At 45.0% G+C, this 27,852-nt stretch overlaps 1 protein-coding gene across 2 annotated transcripts in view; it reads left to right on the top strand.

The window, feature by feature from the left end:
- The first annotated feature begins 2,187 nt into the window (after window positions 1-2,187).
- Window positions 2,188-27,852, top strand: part of PRIMA1 (proline rich membrane anchor 1) — a 49,785-nt gene continuing 24,120 nt past the window's right edge. The window contains exons 1-2 of one of the 2 annotated variants that reach the window (XM_050975388.1): window positions 2,188-2,410; window positions 8,589-8,739. In XM_050975388.1, the coding sequence (XP_050831345.1) occupies window positions 2,318-2,410; window positions 8,589-8,739 (244 nt within the window). In that variant the 5' untranslated portion in view covers window positions 2,188-2,317. The remainder of the gene's footprint in view (window positions 2,411-8,588; window positions 8,740-27,852) is intronic. The other variant, XM_030240324.2, reaches the window with a different exon arrangement.

Below are 27,852 nucleotides of genomic sequence, written 5' to 3'. Positions count from 1 at the left end.
CCAGAGGCTGGATTTAATATATTTGCAGCCCAATCATTTTCCCAAGTGAACTGTCAATTACCAGTGTGAGACAGAAAAGATGCTGATTACCTGGGCCAAACTCTGCTCTTGTTTGTGTCAGAACAATATCCCTGATTGCGCTTGCTTCCGTGCGACTGTGGGTTGAGTTTGGCTCTGTCTCCTCAGTTCCCTGGGTTGTGTTTGAACCACAGGAACAGTGCTTTGAGACAGCTACTTGGGCAATTGCTAATGGCAGGAAAATCCACAGTTCTTCAGACATTAAGGCATTGTAAATACTGAAAGAAAATAAATCTATGTTGTATTTTTTTGGCATAGAATGCCTAAAGCCTTATCTCTCATTCTGTCAGGAACCAAGAACTATGTATACAGATGGTGCAATTTATTATGTTCTGTACTGTGACCAAGTGCTGAAATACCTTCAGGAAATCACCAGAAAGCCTGAAAAGCTCTGCTGTCTCTTGTGACTCCAGCTCACTAAAACTATAATTGAATGAGCACAATATATTAAGCCCAGCGTATTACACAGTAGGCTTACAGAAAAGGACGCCATCTTTTTCAGCATCATCACAGAAAATATCTTTGCTGTACAATTACTGCCTATGCCCAAGATCATAATGTCTCTGCCTCTTTGAATTCTGCTCTTATTAAACCACAAGACAGGGATTTACAAATAGATGCCTAGGTTCAACGACTCTACCTCAACTCAGGTGTAACACCATTAAATTCCAGTGCGCTGTTCTCATTTGTAAAATGCTGCTGGGCCTGATAGTCCTGACATTTAAAACAGTGCCTGTCGGGGCTGAAATGAATGGACATGAAATGAATGTAACAGTGGTATGAAAAAAGAATTTTAGTTGTGTATCTGTTCAGAGGTTAATTCCATTCCTGCTTCTCCGAGCAGATTTTTTATGAAACTGATGATTAAACTTGGCTCAGTGAGCACAAGAAATACAAAGAAAAACTAAAGTCAATATCCTCAAACTCATTCATCTCTCAATATGAAATGTAAACCTTGGAACTAGTATTTTGTTCATACCCATGTTGTTTTACTGCATTTGAAACACTGAAAACAAGATCCTTGTGTCATGGACCCAACCACTTGGTCATCTTGACACTCACAAGGCCCAACTTTCAGCAATAGCCACCATTCACAAAACAGTTGTTTTGCTTTTAGGGTTTCATTGGAAGCAAAACCATCTTCATCCTTGAAGATGGTTTTGATTTCCTACTGTTTCCTTCCTGTGGGGAAGCCGGACTGTGGTGCCTTGATATTGGAGGGTGGTCTATCCATCCACTTCCCCTCATGCACTGTTACACATTTCCGCGTGTTTTGTTGGAACATAGAACTGCAAATGCCATGAAGCGTCTTCCCTGTTACATCCCAGAGACACCGGGCCCACCCGGCCCCATGTCCCGCCTGTCGCAGGACAAACCCTTTCATCACTCATGAGAGAAGGGGTGAACGCCGACAACCACCAACCCCAAAACCTCCCGGCCGCAATTCGGGATGGGGCTCCTGCAGGACGGGGGTCCCGGTTCGTCCCGCGCTTCCCCTGGGGTCGGTGCCGCTCTCGGCTGCGGGGAGGGCGCGGGGGCGGGTGCGGCGCTTCCCGAGCCGCCCGGGGCCGCCCGCCGGGGCTCAGCCGAGGGCAGCTGCCGCCGGGAGGAGCCCGGGCGGGGAGGGAGAGACGAGGGGAGCCGTGCGCGGAAGGGACTGCCTCGATGGGCTTGAAAAATCACTGCAGCAGCGGCGGCGGGCTGGTGGGAGATGCACTGCCCGGGCTGCCCGGCCGCGCCGCTCTCCCCGCCTCTCCCCTCCGGCTCCGGCCCTGGTCCCGGCCCTGCCTCTATTTTCCCGCGCCTGGCTCCAAACTTTTCCCGCTCCCCTCCCGTGTGTGCGGGAGCCCCGAGCTCAGCGGTGAGCGCCGGCCGGGAAGCCCCCGGCACGGAGAGGCTGCCGGCGGCGACAGCCGGAGCATCCCAGGGAGGGGAAGCCGGCGGGGCGGGCGGGGAGGGAGGCGGGCAGGGCGGGGGTGGAGGCGCGTCTCCCTGCTGAGGGAGCCGGGACTTGCAGGGCTCTGGGTTTTCCCGACCACTCTTTCCCCTCCCCACCCGCCCATCTCCCTGCCTCCCTCCCCCCCCCTTCCCTCCCGCCTTCCCTCCCTCCCCTCCAGAATTAAAGTTGGGACAGTCGCGCTCCGGGGATGGGTGCGAGCCAACGCCTCTGCTGCCGGCTCGCTCTGCTCCCTCCCCAGGTCGCCCGGAGCCCTCGCCCCCGCCCGCCCGCCCAGGAGGGATGCTGCTCCGGCAGCTGCTGGGGCTGCTCCGCTACTGCTGGCCCTCCCTGCTGCTGCACTGTGCCCTCCACCCGCTTTGGGGATCCCTCCAGGTAGGGCCGCCCGAGCCCGTCCGCAGCTGCGGGGCGCGGGGGGCGGCGGGGTCGGGGCGGGGGAAAAGCGGGGGCGCGGGCAGAGCCCCCCCCGGCACCCCCGGCACTGCGGGGAGGAGGCCGTGGCGGGGCGGTGGTCGCGCAGGCGGCCCCAAAGCCGGGAGAGCTGTTGCCGTCCCCGGCGTGGGCCCCCCTTGCTGGGTGCTGCGGGACGGCGGGTGTGCGGGACGGGCGGCGGTGCCAGCCTCGGAGCGCTGGACTCGGTCCGAGAGTGTTCGGTCCCGGCAGGATGGAGTTGACTTTCTTCGGCGCGCCGGCGGTCAGAGGGCTGGGAAGCGCATTTTGCTGTAGGTGGCAAGATGCACGCAAAGAAGCAGCAGCGGAGCGGAGCCCCGGCGGTCGCGCCTTGCCGTGGGTTTTCTGTATTGATTGCGAATTGAATTGAGGGTTTTCTGGGTAAAGGGCTGAATCAGCTTTTGCCAACTCCGACGCCGTGGTGTTGTGTGACCTTGATTGTAGTGTGGGTGGCCAGCAAGAGAGACTGGGAGAAATTGGTACACGGTGAGGGAGAGCGCCCATCCAGTTTGGAGAATCGGAACGGCGGCAAAGCTCATCTCAAATGCGTCACTTCGATATTTTAAAGTTTATTTATAATAAAAGTCTTCAAAGGAGTGATTGATGAGCCAGCCAAGTGCCGTTCAAGAACAGACCAATTACAGTTTCTTTCTTGGAAAAACAAAGTGTAGACTCCACATCTTTTACTCGCTGATCTAAACTTAGTGACTCCCAAGAGATTAGAGATGTTGTTTGTTTTAGCATCTTGTCTCTTGCCATGAATGACAAAGAGGATTTGTACTCCTTATGGATTAAAATGAACAGAAATACAACAAAAACAACCTTTAAAGCAATGTCCTGTCATAAAAATTTCTGCCAGCGCTACCTCCCTGCTGTCCTCCTCAAGTAGCTAATCTTAAGTTAAACTATAACTAAATTTCTCAGGGAAGCACAGTTGGGTGAAAAGAGATGCCTCCTGCAACCTCTCCCCTATCAGTCAATTGAGCAGAGAAAAAAAACCTCGGATAAACATCTTTCTGGCAAACTACTCACATGATGTAAAACGATTTTTCTAAAACAATTACAATTATAAATATTGAAACAGGCTCTGAGAAATACAAAAGCCAAGGACCTCAGTAGCCTTTCCTTGCAATAATTTATAATTTGGATGAATGACCCATTCATCAGCTGTACTTGTGCTATTGCTTGCTGTTCTGTGGAGGAACAAACACTAAGCCTGCTTTTTTTCAGTTTTTCCAAAACCAGGCTCCCATCAGCAGATTCCAATGGGAAGGGCAGGTGTGAAATGCTCACTGGCATGCCAGCCTTCCATCCTTCCTGTGGCTGAAATTCCTTCATGGTTGAACCCCTCCCATGATTCCCTTCCCCATGTTGAGTCATAATCCTTGCTCTTATCCTCAGTCTCACAAGCCATTCTCTCCTTGACTACTTCTGTGCTGTTGCATCGTCGCTGCCCTGCCCCTGCTCCATCTCTAGCAGCAGGCATGTTTTCTCACATCCCCCAGCCCCTCTGCATGCATTTGTCCCCACAATGACTTAGTGTGGTATAGTCTTCCCTCCCACCTTGGCTTTTTTTCCTTAGGTCCTGCCTTGAGACACTTAAAAGAATCAGTCAGATGCTAATCAAAGGAGAAACATTTGTCTTAATAAAACCAAAACCAAAACCAAAACAGAACCACAATCTTTTCTTATTAGCATGGAAGCCAGTTCTGTGACAAGAGAGAAGGGATGATTCTGTCAGAGGCTTTTGACATTATTTAAAAAAGAGCAGAAAGGGTCATGATAAATAGCAGGGACACATTTTTTCTGGCTTTGTAAACATAGATCTGGATTAACTGATGTGAATTGCACAGAGCTGTCCTGGGATTTATGCAGCAGTGTTGAGATCTCATCTCATCTCATCTCATCTCATCTCTGTAGACTGCTACCAAGAGACAAAGCTCTTGCTACATCAGCAGGCTTTTAGAGGTCTCTGTGCCTTCAGTCAACTGCACTTTTCTGTTAAAGCTTTCCTCCTTTTACCTGATTAAAGAAAGTCACAAGAAGGCCACCCTCCAGGGACTGCATTAATCCTCTTTTCCCATCCCACTCTGAAGAACGTGCTTGTGGACTGCTGCAACCCCATGGGACTCTACTGAAATACTAAACAGTTCTGGCCACATGCAGATTTATTCTTCCATGGTATGCAAAACAGGACTAGCATCACTGTTTCTAAAAGAAATCTTGGACTAAAGAGAAATATTCCCCAGGCACAAACTTCAGAAACAGACACTGCAAAAGGAAACCACCTTTTACCACTTTCTGTTTGTTCTTCCCTGGACATTTGCGGATCAGATTTTCATTTCCATGAGTATTTTAAAACATTTTTCCTTTTTGCAGAACACATTCACATCAAATACACAAATCCATAAAGTCAGCTCTACATATTTCAGAGCAAGGAAAAAATGCAGCAGCTGAAAGTCCAGGCAGCGTATGTCTAGACTGGCCAACTGCTCAGTGTGTTAAGAAAGCCTCATGCCAAACAAGCAACCAAGTTTCAGATAGGCCAAGAAAAGCTGTTGATGGCACCTTCAGCACCAGAGGATTGGCTGGGAGAGCTAGGGAACAAGCCTGTGGATCCTTCTCCAGAGGTGATCCCTTGCCAAGGCAACCTCTGTGCCACAAACTGCCTGGCAGCCTGGTGGGCTTCCAGTTACACCTTACCTGCAAAGGTCTTCCAAAGCCATTCTGGAGCCATGGAAAGGTCTGCCAGAGCAAATAAGCAGTAGAGTTTGAGGCCAGGTTCCTTTAGCTGACCTGGCCATAGAAAGGTGTGGCTCTTTCAAAACACTTTTCCTGTCATATGCTGTAAAGGAAGTTTACCTTGAATTGCAGGCAGTAAGAAAGAAACAATGAAGTATTATTTCATCATCTCCTGCCAGAGCAAGATTGTTCCCTAAAGCATATTTTCTAGTGGTTTTTTTTCTGCTTACCTTTAGAAAACACAAGTAATAGCCTTCATTTCTTTCATAAGAAGATTAATAGGCATCAACAGAGGGATTTTTTTTTTCCTTGAAAAGGAGCCAATGCCTTCCTTTTTTCCCTGATTCTATCTTGCTACTGTTATCTGCTGCTTTATATTACTGTTACTATTCCGTCCTCTTGCTGCAGTCCTTGACTATGCCTCTCCTCCCCGAGGCCCTCAACTTCAATTTGGGTCTTTCCTTTTCTTGGCAGATTTCAACCAACTTAAAATATTCTTGTTTTTAAAACAAAGCCTTTAAGACAAACTCGTCAAGGTAATATTTATGTTCCTACTTCTGTCTTCTAACAACCACACATTTCACCCAGTGACAGGAGAAGGGAAACAAATAGGTGATAAAGCCCATGCTTTTAAATGTCAGTTCTTTCCTGACTATTTAAAAATGATCATGGGAAATTGTTATAGAGGTTCAGGCTAAAGTATTGAGAAATAAAGCAACTTTTCCTTTTTTTTTTTTTTATTTTCTTGGGGTTTTTTCCCCCTAAAATAATATTTTTAAAGTAGACAGGAGCAGGAGCAGCAAGTGACTGGCCATGATAGTGTTAATCTTGTCTGCAAAGTAATTGAGAAAATTATCCACTATTTTCTGAGGACACTCTATTACCAGCCTAAGGGAGGAGAGCCTGCAGGGATTTAAAAGTAGTCAATAGCTCTAAAAAAAGACAGAGCAAGCTTTTGCTTCTGGTTGATATTAAGTTAGAACAATAAGTCAACGTAGCTTTGCCATACCAGCACTGTCTTCAAACTTACATATGCAAAGCTGCTTCTGATCTGCAAAGGAAGCTGGCTCCAAGTCTGCTCAGTTATTCTTCCCTGTGTCCATCTTCTCCCATCACACTGTCCCCTGTAAGACTGTACTAAGCACTCAGGATTCAATAACTGAGGGCCCAGGCTGTAGCTAGGAGTTAACAGCTGCTTCCTAATAAGCTGCCAACACCACTGGAGAGGTGTTGCCCCACCTCCTTCTGTCAGCATGGGAAATCTGGTCACACATGTTGAACAAGGAGGTACCCCAGGTATGCACAGGAAGGACACTTCTCTCACTGGGCTCTTCTTGGGTGCATGCCTGGAACCCCAACCCCTCATGTGAGCAGTGTTGGAAGAGCTGAAGCAGCATGGAGGATATTCTGCTGCCTGGGATCACTTACTTTAAAAACAAATAAACCTTCTTAGCTGACAGATTTATTACTAGTCATGAGGGATTACACAGCCAAGTCTCTTTGATTCATTAGAGTGTTCAGAGAGTTTGTGTAAGTTCCTGGAAGCTGTCTGGGATGATCTTTAACCATCCTCTTACTGTTACCTGATGGCGAAGGGGAAAGTTGGAAAGCACTTGTGCTGAATTTGTTTTTCCCTATGTTTGGTAATAGATCTAGACAAGCTGTTTAAAGAACTGAGCCTTCTGCCTTATGCTGTGCTGAGCTGTCCTTCCAACTTAGCTACACGTAGCCTTTTCTATTCTTTCCTCCCTCCCCATAATATTTAATCAACAAAGCTCTACCTCCATTTCCCTGAGGCCAGAGTAATGCGTCTTTCTGCATTTAGAAACCTCCTACGCATGTGAACGCGTCCTTTGTGCACTGATGTTGTTTTAATTAGCCACGTCTCTCTTTTTGGCCAGAAATACATGAAACGACTGTGTACAGCTTTCCTGCAGGGCAGTGCAGCCCCCTTGGTGCTCAGCTGAGGGTAGTGGAAGAGGCATGCTGGCTGTGCTGGGGGCCAGGGTTGAAAGGGAAGAGGAGACAGACTGTGTGCCCAGAGCTGGCAGGGGGAGGGAAGAAAAACTTGGGCAGGAGAGAGAAGTGGGGAGAAGGCAACCCTGGGTGACCCTGCCAGAGAGGCAGAAGAAGCCTGCCTAAAACACATCAGAAAGCATGGCATGAGACATCTTCTTTGTGACGACCAACGTGTTGTGGAAAAAGCTAATTAAAGAAGGTGATGTTAGGCCAAAACTATTAGGACAATAGCCTGCCTGAGACCAAACTTGAAAAGAAAATATGCTAGCATAACTGTCCTTAGCTTCAGCAGGACACAAGTCTGTCCCAGGCAGTCTCCTAATACTTACATTCAAAGCGCTCGTTAGATAACATGCTTATTAATCTTTTAGGCTCTGCTTTGTCTCTTCAAAATTGTACCCTGTATAAGTCATTCAAAAAGAGCTGGCTTAGAGACCTCTGAAGCTAACACCTCTCAGAAGCTTCTGTGATGCTCAGCAAATTTCCTTTTCATTGGGGACTGACTCCATTTTGTTGCATTATATTCTGCCAAATTTTTCTGAATATTCCTTGAATCCCAAGTTATGTAAATACTTCTATGATAAGAAAAATATGCTGTTAATAAATAGTCCTTGTCATGACTAGATCAAGCTACTGAATATATTGTATACCAGCACTGGCTAAATCATTGCTCATGGCCAAGTGATGCTTATGCTTGGCTTCTGCAATGTCTCATCTCACTTTTGTTATTAGCCAACACTGCATCTCATAGAAGGCTACAATGTGGCATTTCCATTTAAACCATGTTATTGCTGTGGTCCACAGATGATTAAAATGCAGGTAGCCTCCCCTCTTGGCAGGAGGTGAAACACCCTGTGAAATGCTCTCTGAAATTCCAAGTGAGGCTGGCAAAGCAGAGGAGGGATGTCCTCTGGCTCTCAGTTCTGCCTTAAGGAAAATGAGCATAATCCTGACCCTAACTGTCTTGTAATTTTTATTAGCTCTCTTTGGCTTGCAGCAATGACCCTGTGAATAATGCATGCTGCTAGATGGCTTTCCTAAGGAAAGAAGGCTTATGCAATCGTATTGTCTGCCACTGCCTGCCTTCTCCTTACCCCATGATAACTCAGAAACCAGCTGGCCAGTCTCAACCAAATTTGACAGAGGGAAAGAGTTCTTGAACATATTGTGTTAAATAAAAGAAATATTAAAAATGGGGACCATGTAGGGAAGGGACATCTTAGGAACTTTAGCTCAGTTCTCGCTACAGGTCTGAGGTGTCACTCAGGTACTCAAGTCTAAAAAACCACATTCATCAGTTTTCACTGTTCTGCTGCTCATACAATGACTTGTTTCTTTACAGATCACTCAGGGTGAGCCCCAGAAGTCATGCTCCAAGCCTGTAGCAGAGAAATTTACAGAGAGCTGCCAGGAAATTTGCCAGTGCAGGCCACCTCCACTGTTACCACCGCCTCCTCCACCTCCGCCGCCCCCGAGGTTGCTGGCGGTGCCAAGTAAGTAGCTGCTGATACTGCTGTGGTGTGCTGAAGGAGGGCAAAGCAACGGGGACACCTGGACAGGCAGCAGAAAGGATGTGGGAGAGGGCACAGCTAGCTCATTTGTCATTTTCCACTTAGCAAATGGAAGAAGAAATGTTCTCTGTAGAGATGGAGATCTGTTTTCTGATCAATGAGAATAATGCTTGGCTTTGGAGGAAAGCCAGAGAAATTCCCCCCTTTCATTGTGTTATATATGATTCCCTGGTTTTAAATGGTTCCCTAATCCCCTAGCCCTGGGAAATGCTTTCCTACAGAGACAAAGTGCTGTGCTGCCCCTTGAGTGTCATGACCCCCTTTTTTGCCAGGTGTGCAGCTTGAAGGTCTGGGTGCTCCCAGGCAAATTAATTTATAAGCAGACAAAAATCCAAGCACTCTGTCTAGACCATTCAGTATGTTTGACTGTTGACAAGACACTGGAGCACTGCAGTTTACCATAGCAGTGACTCAGGCTCACTGGTTTAAATTGCTTACAACTGTTACAAAAATAGAAGGCATGTCAGGAGTCAATGGCAAGTGAGCAGTTTTCCCACTAATGCACATGCAGGCTAAGACTCATCTCATCTCTTTATACAAATCAGTGCTCTCAAGCCTTACCCAGTGCATCCAAGCTCCTCCTTATTTCCAGCCATACATCCCCATACACCTGGTGCCTTCAGTTCCTGCTGGCTAGCTCTGCAGCTGCTTTCCACATCAGTGTTCCTGTGATCCCTGACATACAGATAATTTCTGGAGAGTGATATCTGTCCCCATGGTCCCTGCACTGTGAGAGAGACCTTCCTGGTTCTACTGCACCCACTGGGTTCAGGGACACAGACTGGATCCCGGGAGTTTGGTGTTCCAGTGAATCTCCTTAATGCTTATGCATTTACATAAATTCATCTCTCCCTATAAGGCTGCCTATTAATTCTTCTCCCTGCTTATATAAACTCTCCTGGATGCACTGTTACAAAGTGTATCCAGTATCCTCAGCATTTCCCCCAAGGAAAAATAAATCATTAGGTATCATCATCTGGCTGTTTGTCTTTATCAGCAGCATCTCCAGATGTGCAGAAGACATGAAGAAGGCTTCTGCACAGCTTGTAGTCAGGCAGATTTTTTCAGGGTCTTTTCTGCCAGGAGCATGCTTTGTACTTGTGCTACACTGCAGAAAATTAAGGCAAAGGCAGAGAAAAACCAACAGTGAAACACTTGGGAAAGGAAGTACAAAGACAGCTGGGAAAGCAGAGAGGGATAGTTTTTATAGCAGGAAAAATCTCTTTCAATATTCAGGAAAATGTCATGGGCAGTAATATAGAACATTACCTTGGTCTTTGTATCACAGCCAAAAAATAAAGTACTTTTTCACTCTCTTTTCTTGTGCCTGGGGTACCCTGTTACCCTGAGGGGGGTGAGATGTGGCAGAGTGCTGGCACAGGGACCAGCCCTGTTGACCAGCTGTACTGGGAAGGGAGCACCACTGCCAGGCTGCTTCCCCTCCATCAGGCAGCTGCTCTGGGTGCATGGATTTGTCCCCTGTCAAGTGGGAAGTAAATCATGTCAGGAAAAAAAGAAGTCTGTCACACATTGCAGAAAGAAGAAGAGATCTAATGGGCCTATGACTGGGATAGCCTGATGCTTTCTCAGGCTGGATTGCCAGGTGCTAACACAGTTCTGAAAATGAGCTATATAAATCCAGATGACTAATACTTAAGCAAGTGGCTTCATTTCAAATACAATGAAAAAAAGAGATTACACATTTCTTTCACTGGTTAGCTTTAGAGTAGCAATCAAGTGTCTCATCTTGAATGATGCTTTCATTATCATCAGCTGTCTAGGCACTGTGATTTAGTCCATGTGTACAGCAATCCACTTCCTTGGGGGAACAACAAGCCTTGTGGTTAAATATTGATGTTATAGTCACTGCTTTTAAATGGTATTCAGAGGAGAGGAAAGGAAAGAGCCAAAAGCTATTGTGAAGTGGTTGATGCTAGATTTGCACTTTGAACTTGCTAAGTGAATAAAGTTTAGTACTGGAAAGACATCTGCAAAAAAACAGCAGTCCAGGAGCTGCAAGTTTTTTACCTTTACAAGGTACAGTGTCTGTGTCATGAGGTACTATGTAAAAATGCTGGAATTGCTTTCAGAGCTTTGAGTCACAAAAGGCTTCAGTCTGCTAGGTACTGTCCTTAAAAACTCTCTGCAATCAAAATGAATGTTGTTGGAGATTTAGATCAACTCTAAAGCAGCTACCATGGTTTGGGCTGGGTGGTTAAAGCTGATAGATGCAAAAGTCCTGTCTCTCCAGTCACTACAGACACTGACAGTTCAGTTGTCTGCTATATGAAGCATCTAGTGCTCTTTGACATGGCCTCAAGCTGCTGTTGTTGAAAATCAGAGAACCCTCTGAGGTGTCCTCTCTATAAGTCCCACCTGATTATTTTACAAACCCTACTTGGTTGTATGGAATGGCACTGCATAACTGTTTGTGAGCAGCTGAATCACTCCCTGAAAGTCTTTTATTGTGCTTTGAGGACTTTTAGGAACAATTATAGTACATTTAGTGTCTCTTTAGACACTTCAGTATTGACAGGTTGATCCAGCAACAAATCTTTAGCTCTGCTTCCTGCACATAGATTTATACAAAATCTATTAAATGCAGAGAATCCTAGAATTCACATATAATAGCTGGAAAATGCTGTGTTTACTCTGAGGGGAAATAACCTAATTCCCTGTGGAGAAAATGAGTAGAATCACACAGCTTAGCAGGCAGTCTAAAACCACAAGCAGTGTTAGGAGCACCAGCTTTCCCTGGTTTAGGAGACACCTCCCTGTTAGAGTTGGGTATTTACATTAAGAATGTATGGGGAGGGTTTCGATACATCCTAAGGAGGCACTGAATAAATGAATGAAACTATATGAATATAGGAAATTAAATAGAGAGCTTTTGTCCTCCTTCAGGGATGACCCCAAGTCTCCTTTCCCCACATTTCTAACTCCTTCACATGGACAACCTGAGTTTATGGTGCCCCATCCCATCCCTGATCTTGCCTTCACTGCCTCTGCTCTGCTGCTAATTCCATCATGGCAGCATAAATAACCCTGTTCCTCCTCCTGGGAGCCCATCTGCCTTACAGAACCTAATGATCTGCCATCAGCCATGCTGCTCCCTGTGCTTGCTGGGTCTCTCAGTATTGCTGGTTCACCTGCACCTTTCTCTGCAAAGTGGGACTCATGCGCTGTTTGAGCTTTGACTTTCCTGAGCTTCATTTCAGGTGCAGGGTTTTGTCATCCCATTGAGACACTGTTGTCTGCTTTGATACAGATGTAGTTGTGTACCTTACCAAGGGGCTGAGGAGAGGAACTCCAGCCCATGCTAGAGGTAACTAGGATGGTGGGGACTGTGTGATGGTGGGGACTGTCAGGAGACATGGTCCCTGAGCCCGTGGCAGCTCCTGCAGACGGTTTGGCACATCGATGTTTCCGGAGTAACTCCCCTTATGCAAGCAGCAGCCTGCTCTTTAACCCATGCCTAGGAAACTGCTCATTGATGAAGTGAAGGGAAAGCTCATGAGGCTCTAAGAGGCCTAAGGCCAACTAAACTTAGATGCTGACAGCAAAGGAAGAAGGAACTTTCAATAAAATTGAGTGCGTTCCCTAGATATGTCTGTAATGACCTGAAGGCAATAGAGATGCTCAGAACCTGGCCTTTAATTAACTGTGTCTTTTTCTCTCCATCTGCTTTTCTCCTTGTCTCTGGATTTCAGCCAAGACTAAGACAAGGTGGATGGAATACTTGTTTAGGCAGCATTTCTAACCCAGCTTCACAGGCCCATGAGATTAAGCTAGTTCAAATGATGTTGACCCTTAAAAATCTGAAAAACTGCTGTTGTCAACCCCTAAATACTCCGTGAGCATGCAGGTTTCTCCAGGGGCATTGCAAAGAAGAAAAGACTTTGTCTGAAAGTAAAAAGCCAAGCTTTCAAAATAGAAAAGGGAGAAGGGGTTAGAGCTAGATATACACAGTAGTGAGTATCAATTTTAACCTGTGTAAGGTCTTATGAAAAAAAAATCAGAAGAGACTCCTTTAAAATGGTACAAGGAAGAGAAAGGATGTTCTTGCCTGTACTCCTCACTTGTTGGTGAGCAACATTTGCTGTCTCTGCTTTACCTTTCTCCCATATTGGACAAGGAGCCCATGGTATTGCCATCTGCTCTCTGGATGAAAGAAGTGTTCATTCAAACATTGCTTCAGTCAAAATTTAGAGGAGGAAACTTAAGCTGAGTCTGGATACATGAACCAGTCTCTGGTGGTTGGATGCTGGCACATAGGTGCACAGTGAAGTCTTGAGAGCTCCTGACCTTAGTGGAAGTTTGCCCTGAGCTGTCAGCTGAGATCAAGCACAATCATGTCAGTGCAAAGCCAAAGTGAATGACATCACTGCAGAGGACTCTAATCTCCATGCAGTAATTGTATCATTTTGTTTTTCAGAGTGAAATCTTTATCTCTGGAGACAGAGCATCTAATTAAGTAATTATTTGGACTGGTGAAAATGCCAAAATAAAAATGACCAACCACAAGAAAGGTGAAGCCTTTTGGCAGCTATGTAAGCTCAGATGTACAACCTAATTTCAGAAAGCATGTAGGGTCCCTTTAGTGCAAGTAGGAAAACTGAGGGCATTCAGATCTTTGGGGACAGATCGTAGATACATGAAATGGTTCAGGTTAAAAGGGTCCATAAAGATCATCTAGTTTCACCCCCCTGCCATGGGCAGTGATGCCTTCCCCTAGACCAGGTTCCTCAAAGCCCCATCCAAACTGGCATTGAACACTTCCAGGGATGGGGAAGTGTTCCTTGAACACTTCTGGACAACCTGTTCCAGTACCTCACCACCCACGGAGTAGAGAATTTCTCCCTAACATCTAAATAAATTTATGTTCTTCCAGCTTAAATCCATTACCCCTTGTCCTTTGCCATACATGCCTTTGTGAAAAGTCCCTCTCCAGCTTTTTTGTAGGCTCTCTTCAGGTACTGAATGCTGCTATAAGGTCTCCCTGGAGTTTGCTCCAGCTCTCTCAGCCTCACAGAAGTACCTCTAAGGTCTCATAGAAAAGGTGCTCCAGCCTTCCAATTGTCTTCGTGCCCCCATCTTGGAGTGAGTCCACATCCTCCTAATACTGGGCCCAGAGCTGATCATGGTACTGCAGATGGGGTCTCATGAGAGTGGAATAGAAGGGAGAACCCCCTCCTTTGACCTGATGGTCACGCTTGTGTTGATGCACCCAGGACGCACTTGGCTTTCTGGGCTGTGAGCACACGTTGCCAGGTCATGTCAAACTTCTTGTCCACCAGCACCCCTAAGTTTTTCACCTCAGGGCTGCTCTTAATCTATTCTCTTCACAGATTTTGCTTGTACTCAGGATGGCCCCAACATGGGTGCAGGACCTTGTTGAAGATGGGCTCAGTCCCACTGTCTGTGTTGCTGACACAGATGTTAAACAGCACCAGTCCTAATACATCCCCTGAGGAATGCCACTCATCTCTGGACTGTCACAATGTGTGTACATTAGGCAGGAATCCGAAGAACAGGAATAGTCTGGAACTTCTTAAACTTTGTGTAGGTTTTCAAGTAACCAAAGTTTTCAAATGTGCTGCTAATTGTTAAAATAACCTTTCAGAGCAAGAACTTGTTGTAGAAATAAACATTGTATGACTCTAGGACATAAAAGAATAAGAAATGGGTTTTCCTTGGGATTTTCTTGGTCCTAAATCCTGATGGTAGAATGCACAGGTGATCCAGTGAGGATCAGTTTCAACCTTATGCAGAATACTGTCTCCATGTCGCTATTCCAGCAGGAAAACTGAGCATGGTCCTGATTCTCACCACATTTCTTGTACTTGGATGCTGATGTGTTTGCCTACTCAATGCCTAAAGAATTTTGTCTTTGGCAGAGGTCTGATTGTCCCCCAGGAGTGGAGGGGAAGCTGTCATTGCAAAATGAATTGAAGCCTTTCTGGAGGCCACGACGTGTCTTCAAATATGAGATGCCCGATAGTCAGCTCGGCTCAGTCTGATGGAGGCTGCTGCAACAGGAGTTGAGCACCTCAGAGAGATCTGAGTTTAATTTCCCTTTAGTTAAGCATTTCATCTTGTGAGGACTCTCTATCTTTACAGGCACCCACTGCAAAGCTGCTGGCCCTAAGTGCTCAGCTGGCAGGACCACCCTTCATCTACTGCCCTTCTGCCTGAAAAACTTGTTCAGAGTAGCTTTGAGATATTTGGACATATTAGAGGAATCTTGGGTGGATTTCTCCCAGGTGATGCCCAAAGGAAATGTTAACAAACAGGCAAGGCTGGGTTTGTTTTATAATATGGGGAAGACATTTCCCTCCATCCTGCATACAACACAGTGACTACCAAACCTGAACAGCAGAGAACTACAGTGGCCCCAAAATGGCAGGGGACACATTGGCTCCTGCATGAAGGCATTTACAGTAGTGACTGCTGCTGTGAGATTAAGTCTGGTCTAGACAGTGACTTTTTTAAAATGCAAACAGAATGCTGAAACAGGGAAGCCCTTCCAGTTTTGGTAACACAGCTGTCATACTGTGAATTGCAGTCTTGTGTGAGAGCATTGTTCATAATTTACAAAGCAAAACCAAAATTCAATTCTTGTCATCTCCCACATACACTTTTGTGTTACTGGAGGAATGTGACTCTCAGAACTGGCTGTAGGATTTGGAGACTTTCAAATCTAAATTGAACTCAGAGCCCACAGCCTGGAGCCATGGAGAATGGCAGAAGTAGAGTCTAGTCCAAGTCCCCATCATGTTGTTTTCACATCACAGACACCACCTTCACTCTTAGCACAGTGAACCAAATCATTAAGCATCCAAGACTGGATTAAGCAGAATTCACCCATCTAAATCAGAAATGCAGTGATTGGATTTTCTGCCTCAAATTGCAGTCTCTTGATTTTGTCACCAAAGACATATAGAATTTAAAATCCTGCCTTTTTTTTTTTTTCCATTAAGCAAGTTATTTCTGGTGTAGGAATAAAAGTTACAAGTCCTCACCTCTCAGTTAAAATAAGAGAATTATTTATGGTGAGGATATTTCTTAAGCAGCAATCAAATACAATATTTGAAATAGTTGAGCATCTAAGATGTTATATCAAGTCTGAAGAGCAGGATTAGTGATGAGAAAGCAGGTAAGACTGGAAAGGTTCATACTAATACCTTCATTATAGGATTCTGCTGTCACTTTTACACCTACCATCTCCTCATACTGAGTTGTAAAATCTCTTTCTGTTTGAGGCACTGATAAGACCAGATGGTCACTCACAGCTTCCAGTACTTTCCCATTTCAGAGTTTTTCATCACAATAAATTCTGAAACGTTTTGCCAACTCTAATTGTTATTTAGGCAAGTGATGACTATCTCCCCTGCTCTGGGACCTTGCATATTTGTTTTGAATTTTTCATACAGTAATAAATTGATATAATGGAAAAATCCTCTCTCTTGAAAATGCATTTTGAAGTATTTAAAAGTAAGAGCCTCAGGCCAGATTTTGCAGTGCATGAATCAGTGGGAGTTCTGTTGTCTATAGATTAAAAGCATTGTCTAGTTTTTAAAAAGAACCATCACATATTAAACTGGTTCTGCAATAGAACAGTCCTTTCTGCTCTGAGATGCATACTCCAACATCTTGATTTTTTTTTAAGCAGGAGTTGGCTAAGCTGAAGACATTAATTCCTTCTGTGGATGGCAGTCCATTTGTACATGCCTACCATTTCACTGATTAAGAAGATAACAAATCTTCAGTGAACTTACTGATGAGTCAGAGGCTGCTGATTTACAAGTAATTGTAGGTTCACCTGCTCCTGGCAGAAGGAGTTGTGCCTCATCTTGACAAGTCAGAAGTAAATGCTTAATTGGCACAAGCTGTTCCAGCAGGAAGGGCTAAGCAGCTGACCCTGGGAAAGCAGACCTGAAGAAATATGTTCTTGTAAGAGTTTTGTGCATTGTATTGTTATGAACAGGATATAAAGGTGTTGCCCTGCTTGTGTAATTGCAGCTTAAGGGTAATATTTAAGTCAGTGTAGCAGGTCAAGGAAGCAGTAGTCTGGAAATTTGGGATGTTATCCCAAAGTGAGGACACAGTGTCCATTAATATAGTATGAATATCAGCTAATAACTGATGCTGCTGCCAAAATCTGTTATTAATAATTATGCAAGTTAATTTAACCCTTCCACTAGTAAATCAAATTACATTACAACTACATAAATATAGCAGCAAATTGTGAATCCCTAATGGCTGTTAAAATGAATTATTTTATTATTTTGAAGTGTCTTTTAAATGGAGCTGGTATTTCATCAGTTCATTGGTTAGAAATAATTTTAGACAAAGATCTGTTCCTTGACAAACACTGCTATTAAACTGGACTTTTACCAACAGAGCAGATTCTCTTGAATCATCCCTGGACATTTTCCTTTCCTTGTGAAAGTGATGCATATTTTTGTTTCATAGCCATTATCAAAGGAAATAACTATCAGTGGAGCACAGGGAGGGATGAGTTTAACTCTTGTTTCAGTTTGGCAAGGTGTAGGTGCTCTGCCTCAGCTTTTCAGGGCATCACCTGAAAAGTACATGGGGGCTGCCCACTGCTGTGGGTTCAGTAGGGACTGTGTAAAGCCTGGGGGCAGTGCAGTAGCAACCTGTAACCAATTTGCTTGCCTTTGTGACTGTAAAGAAACCTGTGCCTTGTCTTTTAGCTTTCCAGGAGTTCCAAATATACTGAGTGGTGATTGAGAACTTCATATGAGGACATTTGGCACACTGAAATGCCTCGATCTGTTAATGTGATGTAATTGCCTTTTTAAGTGTTCTGTATTTTATGGAAACTGCATGAAAAAGTAGTAGTTGAAAAATGTAATTTTACTTATATTAGAATTACATTTACACCTGGTTTGGAAGGTCTTTTACCTTTCAGTTCCATTTTATCCTGGGTGGGTTTTCAATTTAATTTCCCTTAAGTTGAATCTGTATACAATTTGGAAAAGGAACTTAGGAGCAGTAGGTGTGGGAATTATTCATTGATCTCTTAAGGGACACTTTTAAGTGATCCTTTTTTAAGTAGCCCTTAATTCCAGCAATAACTGAGTTATTGAAGTGATACAAGGAATAAAACACATTATGGCAAATAGGAGGATTATCTAGGATTATAGATGCCATACATCAACAGAAGTATCAGCCACACAGTCAGCTGGCTGTTCCCTAAAACTTAGACATATGACTTACAAAATTACTTTCTTTGTAAAGTGAACTCTTTGGAGCCATCTGCACCTACCAATCTAAAGGATGTGTCTGCTGTAGTCACTCTGACCATATAGTGGGGTGCCCAACAGGCAAACCATTTATTTTTCAGAGATGGACACAAACCAGTACCTTAGAAACTGTCCTATTAGCACATTAGGAAAATATGCAGAGTATTTCCAAGTCTTCCACAATCTGTTTTAGGAAATTCAGTCTGCAGTTGGTTTTGTCTCAGACTTCCCTGAAGGTGCTAATTTTGAGAAAGTGTCAGCACTAAGACGTGAGGTTTGTCTAATCTTTGCTATTACCTAGAGGTTCTCAAGCTCTTGAAAAAGCTTTAAGGATCTACAAGTTAATGACTTAATGCCAGTAGCACTGAATTTTATTCACTTTGCATAGGTTGTGACTGATGGCACCACTCATGGGAATACTGTTGAACTCTAAGAAGTTGTACAAATCTGGACTTTAATTCAATCTGTATATAAAACATTATACCAAGAAAATCTGTCATCCTCCTGTGAGATGGAATCTGCCAGCCCTGAGGTAGCTCATTAATCATTTGCTGGTGAAAGACTGGTCATCACTGTAAGAGTGTAGACTCCTGAAATCACGTCTCAGCTGTTTGAATTTCAGCCTCTATCATCCCTCCTTGGAAGGTCTGTTCAGTGTAAGAGCTGAAAGACTGACAAGCTTTCAGAAGGCCTGAGGGTGACATACTCTGACTCCTTCAAAGGAGACATCTTTCCCACTCTCCAGGGAATGGTGAAAGGAGAGTCCAGGGCACTGCTTCTCCCTCTGCCACCAACCTGCTGGGAGATCTCAACAGAGTCAACTACAATATCAGACACCAGAGTTACCACATCTGAAAGAGAGATAATGTTTTCCTCCTTGTAAACTCTGTATTTGAGACTAGTAGGTGTCAAGCACTGAAGATTATCATTATTATTATTTATTATTATTATTATTATTAGGTCAAAAGTAATGGTAATTGTTATAGAATGATCAGCTATGTCCTGTCCCAAGGAATAGGAGGCTGTACCGTCACACAGTGAGGGCTGTGCCAGGGCTGAGATGCAGCACCTGCAGCCACACCATCACCATGCAGTAATGAGGGGCTGGACATGAACCCACACTAAATACCAGCTCTATGACTTGTCTTATTACTCCTCTTCCAATGATGATACAGCTCCAGCAAAACCCTGAAAAGGAGAGTATATCAGCAGATAAGAGAATTAACAACCTGGGAAGGCTCACTGTATGAGCTTACAGTGTCCATACAACTGCCACTACCACAAAACCTTAACAGGCTCACCAGAAGCTGCCTTCATGGCACCTGTTGGGGCATGGATTTCATCCAAGGGTACCTGAGGCACAGTGGAAGCCTCAGGTAAAGCTTGTGTAAAGCCTGGGGGCAGTGCAGTAGCAACTACATGCAACAGGGGCTAGTTTTTTAAGGGCTTTTATCACCTAAAAGTTCAGATAGATGCTGAATAAGCTCTCCAAGCCACTTAGCTCTCAGCAAGTGTCCCAAGCCATGGTCCAATCCACCTTATTTTGGACTGGACAGCTCTTCACTGCTGTTTATTGTGTACTAATCTGTTAACTGTTTACTAATCACTTCCTCAGTGTTGATCTGAGGTGAGTGGTGGCCGTCAGGTCACAAGGGAGGATGAGGCAAGTTTTCTATTTCATGTCTTTGCTCTTTGGCAGTTGCTTCCCCATGAGCTGCCCTCTGCAGTTGCACTGCACCACAAAGGAGCCTATTTCTCCCAGAAATTCCTGGTACTGATGATGAGTCCATCATCTGCCCAAAACCAGCCTCTGAAACAGCCTGAAAGCAAGACAGGTAGATTGGGGGACAAACTGCCTAGAAGACTCATTTCTTTTTATACCTATTTTACTGCAGAGGACCTGAGAGGTGATATTGGCTGTAGGATTGAGGTGGGGAAATGCATGTCCTGTACCTAGTGAGTTCCAGTTTGGAAGCAACCCTTTATTTCTTTCACTGGTTCCTACTTTTGTTTGATGTTAAATGGCTCAGGGCATGGTGCCATAAGCCTGCAAGCAAAGATAGTCCTTTTCCCTGGCGGCTTGAAGAAGTCTCCACATATCTGATTCCCAGAAGCAAACTTCTTCCTACCCATGCTGAAGTTATTCACAGAGTCACAGAATTATTTCGATTGTAAATAGACCTCTGAGATCATCAAGTCCAACCTACGGCCAAGCACCACCTTGTCAACCATACCATGGCACTAAGGGCCACATCCAGTCTTTCCTTAAACACCTCCAGGGATGGTGACTCCACCATCTTTCTGGACAGGCCATTCTGATGCCCAATCACGCTTTTTTTAAAGGACTTCTTCCTAATGTGCAACCTAAACCTCCCCTTGTTCAGCTTAAGACTGTTCCTCTTGTCTTTTGGCTGGTTGCCTGAGAGAAGAGACTGACCCTCAGCTGGCTACAACTCCTCTCAGGCAGTTGTAGAGAGTAGTGAGGTCTCCCCTGAGCCTCCTTTTTTCCATGCTAAACAGCCCCAGATATCTCTGTGCATGTCTGTGTGCATGTGTGTGTGTGTGTGTGCTTGTTAACGGAAATAAGCCCAAGTGTGCTTAAATGGCAGATTTAGCATGAAGGTCCAGTGTTTTCAGGCCTCTTTTTTTCTGTATGCTTTTTCACTTTCATCACTGTAACATGATGAGGTCACACAGTTTGGCAGGACAAGCAGATTGTGTTCAGCGCTGATCTTTCCTCACTGAAGATTTGCAAGTGCTCATAAAATGCCTGTGCACATCAGTTGCCACTGAAGAGCTGGAGTGTGTTTGTGCAATGAAGTGGGTGGTACTGGCACATCTCTGTCTCTCAGTGGTGCCTCTGTTCAAAAGAACTGAGAATTACTGTCTCCAGTACTGGCCTTGCTGCTGTGTTTCCTTGAATTGGTGGTTGACAGGAAGGTCAGGTAATTACAGCTAGTTCTTGTAGAAATATAGATGAAGTACTTACAAATGGGTTCTATTAAAGAATTGGGAAAGAAATAGCAACAGTGCTGACATGCAGCCTTATGTTGAACGTTTTATCCCTACACCTTGCAGCCATTTAGAAAGCTGGAGCTACTGTTCCCATCCCAGAGAAGGAGAAACAAGGCTGGAGTGGAAATTGTCCCAAAATCACCCAGTGAGCAAGGAGGAGAACTGAGCCTGGAACCCACCTCCCGAGGGGAAGTTCTGTCTTCTGCAGTGACATGGTGCCTAAGCACAGAGAGGTTAAAGCCTGTAGCATGAAATGCAGAAAATTGAACTTAAGGTTGTGTATCTTTATACCAAATTTAAAGCATCGTGGTTCTCAGAGTGCTAAGAACCTCTGGAAACCAGGTTACATTCTAAAATAAATGCCAGGGTACTAATTTAACAGCAAATGCTTTGGCACTTGTGACCTATTTCTTAGGGGCACCAGATCCCCACTAATCCGATGGACATGTCCTCCATTTCAGCAAACAGGCCACCAGGTCTGGCAGGCTCGCCACAGCGATGGCTCCCATGGAGAGGCAGCACTTAGGATACCTGGGGGTCATGAGGACTCTCTTGGTGCTGCCCAGCCTGGCAGTGACCAGGCTGTGGAGAGCAGAAGATGTGACCATGCCCGTGAGGCTCTCCCAAACGCCTGTGCTGCTGCAAGGAGGAGGTTTCCTTGCATTGCACAGGCTCCAGTTCTCATTTGCTCGGGACAGAGAGAGACAGGCTGTGATTCAGCCAGGCTAGAAACAATTCAGCCCTTTAAGTTGAGAGAGAATCAGAGGGGGAGTGAAAAGCAGCATCTCATGGGGAGACTGCTGGTTAGAAAAACACCAGACAAAGTCAGATCAGAGGGCACTGGCTGATGTGAGCATGCATTGTAAAGATAAGTGCCAGAGCTGAGTATCAACACAGAAGCTAGCTATGATGTAATCTCCTTAAAAGCCTTTTTACCACAAGGTCTATAAATGCTACTGCTTCTCCAGATCATGCTTTAGGGAACAGATTCTCCCTCTGTGCTCTCTAGCCCTGCTCTCCTCCAAAAGACCTCAGCAGCTGAAAGCATGTTTTGCCCCTGTTTGAGGGGTTCCTCAGTTCTGGTGGGTCCCATCAGCTTCACCAACAACCCAATAGGATTAAGGCAGGCAGGTCTGGCCCTCAGCCTGTTACTCATTAGGAGCACAGACTAATGATTCCTACTTTGTTTGACAATCCCTTGGTTTGACTGCTCTGCTCTATGGATTGCCATATTTCCATATGTACGTAGAACTCTGAACTGTTCTCCAGTCTCCCTCTGCAATTGTACAAAACAAGGACAGGTTGTCCCACAAGCTTAGTGTCAGCCATTCCAGGGCATCCTGTGGGATCCTGCCTTGTTTCTGTCCATAGGGCTTGGCTGCACTGAGCTGCTGGGCGTGGTGTCGCTGTGCTGGCTTGGGGCAGACATCGGGCGCCTGCCTGGGAAGTCAGAAAGGGAGTTTGCTGTTTCCACCCCTGTAATGTAGTCTTAGCCAAATCAGTTGTTTGTGTTTACTCCCAAAGAAGAGGAAATACAATCCAGAGGGGAGGACTGGCCAGGAGTCAAAAGACATTTTGTTTTTCTGGCTTTCTCACTGAGGTGCAGTGACTTTGCCCAAGCCACTTTCCCACAACGTGCTTTCCTTATGTCTGGCCAACCAATATTTTTACCTATTATTATTTTATTTTGGTCCTAACTATATCTTCTTTTTCTATAAGAATCCCAGATCTGCCAAGGAAAAGCAGCTGCATGACACCTACCAAGGAAGCACAGTAACATGGAGCTTTAGTGAAATCTATTGCTAAGCCCAAACCTAAATGTGTACCGGTTCAATAACTCCTAAAGCTTAGATCTTGAGCATCGCACTTAACCTCCCCCACCCAGCTGCTCTCTTCCTTACTGACTCTCCGTGCTCAGGTTTTTTCACCTGCAGTTCCAGTTCTGTTTCTTGCAATAAGCCATGCACTCCTCTTGTGCCTGTGACCTTCAGAAAATCCCTGCAGAACCACCCCTTTCCTTCACCTCCTGAACACCCCAGTCTTCCCAAAACTAAGCACAAAGCTGTGTGTGTTTCTTGTTTCAGAAGAGAAGTGTTTTTAGAAAGGAGGAGAAAACTAAGATGAGGCAACTGAGAGTGTAGAATAACAGTATCTACAGTGTAAGAGCTGCGGGGGAGGGAATTTCTCCAGCATCATTCCCACACATGTTTTTATTATAGCAGAAGTTCCCGCTGCGTAGTGATTGCAGCATCCCCCTTAGAAGTGTAGTAGGAACATATGCACGGAGCAGCTGCATGATATAAACTTGTCTGCAACAAAGTGTGATAAACAGAAGTATCATCTGCTACAGGAATAGCTGATTTCTGCCAGTGTTATTTAACCTAGCTACTCCAGGGAGGCCATAAATCAGGACGGGCTTTCTGCCTAGCACACCGCTATTGCCTGGTTGTTTACCCAGCTGGCTCAGGGCACTCTGCAAATGGCCCTGAGCTTACAGGCAACAGGAAGGGCAGAAATCTGTAAGGGAGTGAAAAAAACCAAACACAGCGTGAGGAAACCTGACAGGGCTAGACAAGCCACTTCTCCATCAGTGTGGAAAATGCCAGTCCTTCCTTTGGCAAGCCTGTCTGTCCCTCATCACCAGCCCGAGGGCCGCCTCCTGCGGGCAGCTGTGGCTGCCACGTGAAGGTGAGCTCAAGGTTCCCTGTGGCCAAGCAGAGCCCCAGGACATGTGCATTGGGGTTACCTGAGGATGCAGGTTGCATCTGCAGTCATTGCTTTCTGCCCCTGAACACACACCAAGGTCACCCATTTCTTGGTCAGCCTCCTCTCCCCCATCCTCACAGGAAATTTTCCACTGAAATCCAAGAGTGTGGAAGGGAACACATACTTTGCCTGTTCTCACAATGTATTTTAGAATAACAGCTGAAGATCTATATTTGTATCAAGTCTAGCAGCACCACAAACTCCACTAGCAGGCTCTTTGGAAGGATTTGTTTTTCCCTTGCTGGCTGCCTCTGACTGTGAGCAGCCCTGGGTACACGCAGCACGTTCCTACTGCATGCATTATCCAAACACATCTGTAGCAGTCCCTACGTGATGAAATGCAGCAAACAGAGGGGATGCTTCAGCTGACACTGACTCACTGATCTCTCCCCAAGGCCCTGGGTTAGGTAACCAGTCTTGTTCCCAGAGAGCCCTCAGCCTCCAGGGCTCTGGAGACACTGATCCTGACCTTCAGCTACATTTCTCTTCTGAGCATCATCATGCAGATGCTGGGACAAGGTCCTCAGCTGGCACCAGTCTCACAGCTGGGTGCACTTCTGCTAGTTTACATCACTTGAGCCCTTGGACCTTCTTTATTAGCTGCCTAAGGCTTCATCCTATCATACAATGAAATTAATCAGCATTAAATTAATCAGCACTCACTTTAGGGTGAATCTACACTTCTGGGGGGAGTGAAGGGCCTTATGCAAAAGTAGACAGGAGGCCTCAGGTTCTGAAATCATCCTGAAAAGAGGCCTCAGGACTGAAATCAGCTTTCTCAAGAAAGATATGAGCATGTGATGGAGGCTTTCCTTATTTCTTGTGTGTTACACAGTGCAATGCCTAGAGTAAATATCTGAGCCTTGGTGTTTGTGTAACTTCCTCTGCAGGGTTTTTCCTCACAGAACCCAAATTATTTCATATTAATCAGGGTATTAATTGAGCTCCTCTATTCCACAGGAGCTTGGATGAGATGCCTTGATGGGAAGAGACCCAAACTGTAACACAAAATCCTTCTCCATATTTAACTGGGAGTTCAGATTGGAAACTGGAGTGTCCTGGGAGTTTTTTTCATACACCTTGACGTTTGAAATCACATTTAAACTTCTCCATGTTTTCTGGGCTTGTCCCTGCATCCCAGTGTGACAATGGCTGCAGGAACTAGTGTCTTCTCTGTCTTGCAAATGGGACGTCAACATACAATTTACCTGAATATCAAAATAATAAATAAGAGTGAAGATGAAACTAGGACCCAAACCCTGTTTTAGCCAGAAGATTAACAGGTTTCTAGAACATGTGACATACATAGAGATTGCTGAAAACACACTGCCTTCATCTTCCTTTTAATTTCCAACCAAGACTGATAAAACACTTGAGGCCCTTGGAATATGAGCCTGCCTTCAAAATAAAATCCTATCCTGCTTCCTAGCATGCTAATTAAAAGTGCATGGCTGATTCAGGCAGCCTTACAATAGGAAGAGAAATGCTTCAGGCATAGAGATGGCAGGGTTTAGCCTGTTGTGAGTATACAATATTAAAAACAGGCAGATGTCTCATAAGGATGATTACGACAGCACTCTTGACCTTTCTGCAAGAATAGGAATAAGAGCAAAAGAAAAACAATACGTTTTGATTTATCTTGAAAGTGCTCTTTCTTTTTTTAGGTGTGAAGTTGCTGTTGTAGGGAGGTGATGGGGGTCTCTGTCACCCTTCCCCATCACATCAGTGGGCACTCACCAGCTGCTTGGGTCTCAGTCTGTGAGTGAATTGACAGACTCCACTGGAGACACCTCCCCGGGATTACATGTGGGAGCACGGGTCACTGCCTCCCTTAGCTATTTTCTGGCTCAGCCCCGTGTTTGGTTTTGTTTTGTTTTGGATTTTTTTGCTTTGTTTTGCTTTATTCAGCTTTGTTTTTCTTTGCTTTGCAAAGCTGGCTGCTGTGGGATTGGCAGTAGGAAGGGGTGCCCTGGTGCAGGCTCCCTGGCTCAGCATCACTGCCAAGAGCTGCTCAGGGCCACCAGCTCAGCGTGGCCCCCCTCAGAGAGCCCTTTCTGTCTCCTGACAGACTTGGTTGTGTTACTTGTTAGTGTCCCAGCATGCCCATGCAAAGAGCAATTAGCCTAAAACCCATATGGTAATGGAAAGCAGCAACACTAATCAAAATAAATTATGGGAGCACTAGATTTTGAAATGATGAGCTTTATAAACTACAGCCATGACCACTACAGATAACCTGATAGTGTATCCAAGGATTCAAAGTCCTGTTTCTAGATTCTGTCTCAGGCAGTACATGTATTGCTTTTACAACATACACAAAACTATTTATTCCTTAACCCAGAAGATTAAAACAGCTTCATCACAGTTTTTTGTTGGATGCTCAGAGCAATTTTGAGAATGAACACTGAGATCTGATAAAAAAAAAAAATCAGAGAACTTCTTGGGAATTTCATGGAAACATTCTTTCCAGTGATAGAACCTTTATTTTTGTGGCTAGACATTGAGGGAAACCCTCAATAGCTGAGCTAATCTTTTCTGGTATGCACATTTCTGGCTGGAGCCAGCTGTGTACAGATACTTTCTAACATTAGAGTTAGAGCTGTGTCTTCATCCAGGGTCTTCAAAACAAATTTAGTCAAAAAAAGCAGGTGTAAGATTTTTGTGATGCTGAACAGTTTGATCTGAAAGCACTCTTTTGTTAATTTGTTTTGAATGAGTTGGATCCATCTACCCACTACAGGGCTGAAATGGGTTTATTTGCTCATTGTATTTATTTAAGCCTGGTGCTGTTGGGAATAGGAGAAGGTGATAGCCCTCTAAAAGTAAACCTAACCAACATTTGTACTTCATAAATTTTAAGGCCAAGAGATAAAAGGCATTGTACTCATGTGGACTTTCCAGATCCAGAGCATTTTCTTTACTTATTTAAGTCTTATACTGAGTCCAATCTCTTTAGCTGAATTTAGACCTCCTAAAGTAAAAATGAAAAGACTACCTTAAACTAAGTTTTTTGTTTAACTACTCAACCAGAAATGATAGACTATGGAAATGACTAATTATCCTTAATGATTATAATTACCCTATTTCTAATCTAAATATGTTTGTCTCCATTTGTAGTTGAATGCATTCCCAAGTCATTTGCAAACTGGATCAGTTTCATCACCCTATTTTGGGGGCTGAAGAGGGAGGTCACTCTTAAAAACCACATTCTTCCGGCAGCGACTTTCCATTTATAGTTAGTTTTGAGACATACTGGTTCTCTGGCTTTTAACTCAATTTCTGTGTGCTAAGCTTACCCTGTGTGTAGCTTTATAGTTTCATAACCCCAGCATCACAGAGCACCCTCTGTGGCCAGGCTGGCCAGCCCTCAGCTCTCAGAAGCCCAGTGGGATGACACAGGGACTTGTGGCACCCAGGGGTATCCTCCACTCCCTGGTACACCTCTGTGAGGGACAGCAGTCTGTGGCTTGTTTCTTTACTTAAGGGAAAGGGCACAATTTGGCTCTGAAATATACAGTTTTGGGGGTTTTATAATGTGTTTGAAAGGGGTGTTACAAACAAGGAGGCAAGCAGGAGAATTGGTTTCCTGCACTTCATCATGAGTGAAGACGATTAAACAAGTGGACACTGACATTGTTATAGGTAGTGTGGGACATCTTCTGCTCAGTGTGCTTTGTAGTGATGCCAGTATCTCCCTGAGGAGCATTTGGGACCTACATGTGTGCTCCTCTTCTGCTCAGTGTGTTTTGTAGTGATGCCAGTATCTCCCTGAGGAGCATTTGGGACCTACATGTGTGCTCATCTTCTGCTCAGTGTGCTTTGTAGTGATGCCAGTATCTCCCTGAGGAGTGTTTGGGACCCCCGTGTGTGCTCTTCCAGGGAGTGCCTGTGAAATGCACTGCTACTCCATGCAAGGTGCCATAAATTACCTCACCCAGGGTAATTTCTCATCACTTCGAGCTCATTGACATTGAGGGCTCAG

Source organism: Serinus canaria, chromosome 5, assembly GCF_022539315.1.
Source record: "Serinus canaria isolate serCan28SL12 chromosome 5, serCan2020, whole genome shotgun sequence".
Lineage (NCBI taxonomy): Eukaryota > Metazoa > Chordata > Aves > Passeriformes > Fringillidae > Serinus > Serinus canaria.
Note: the sequence above shows the minus strand (reverse complement) of the source record. Positions and strands in the feature narration are given on the sequence as shown.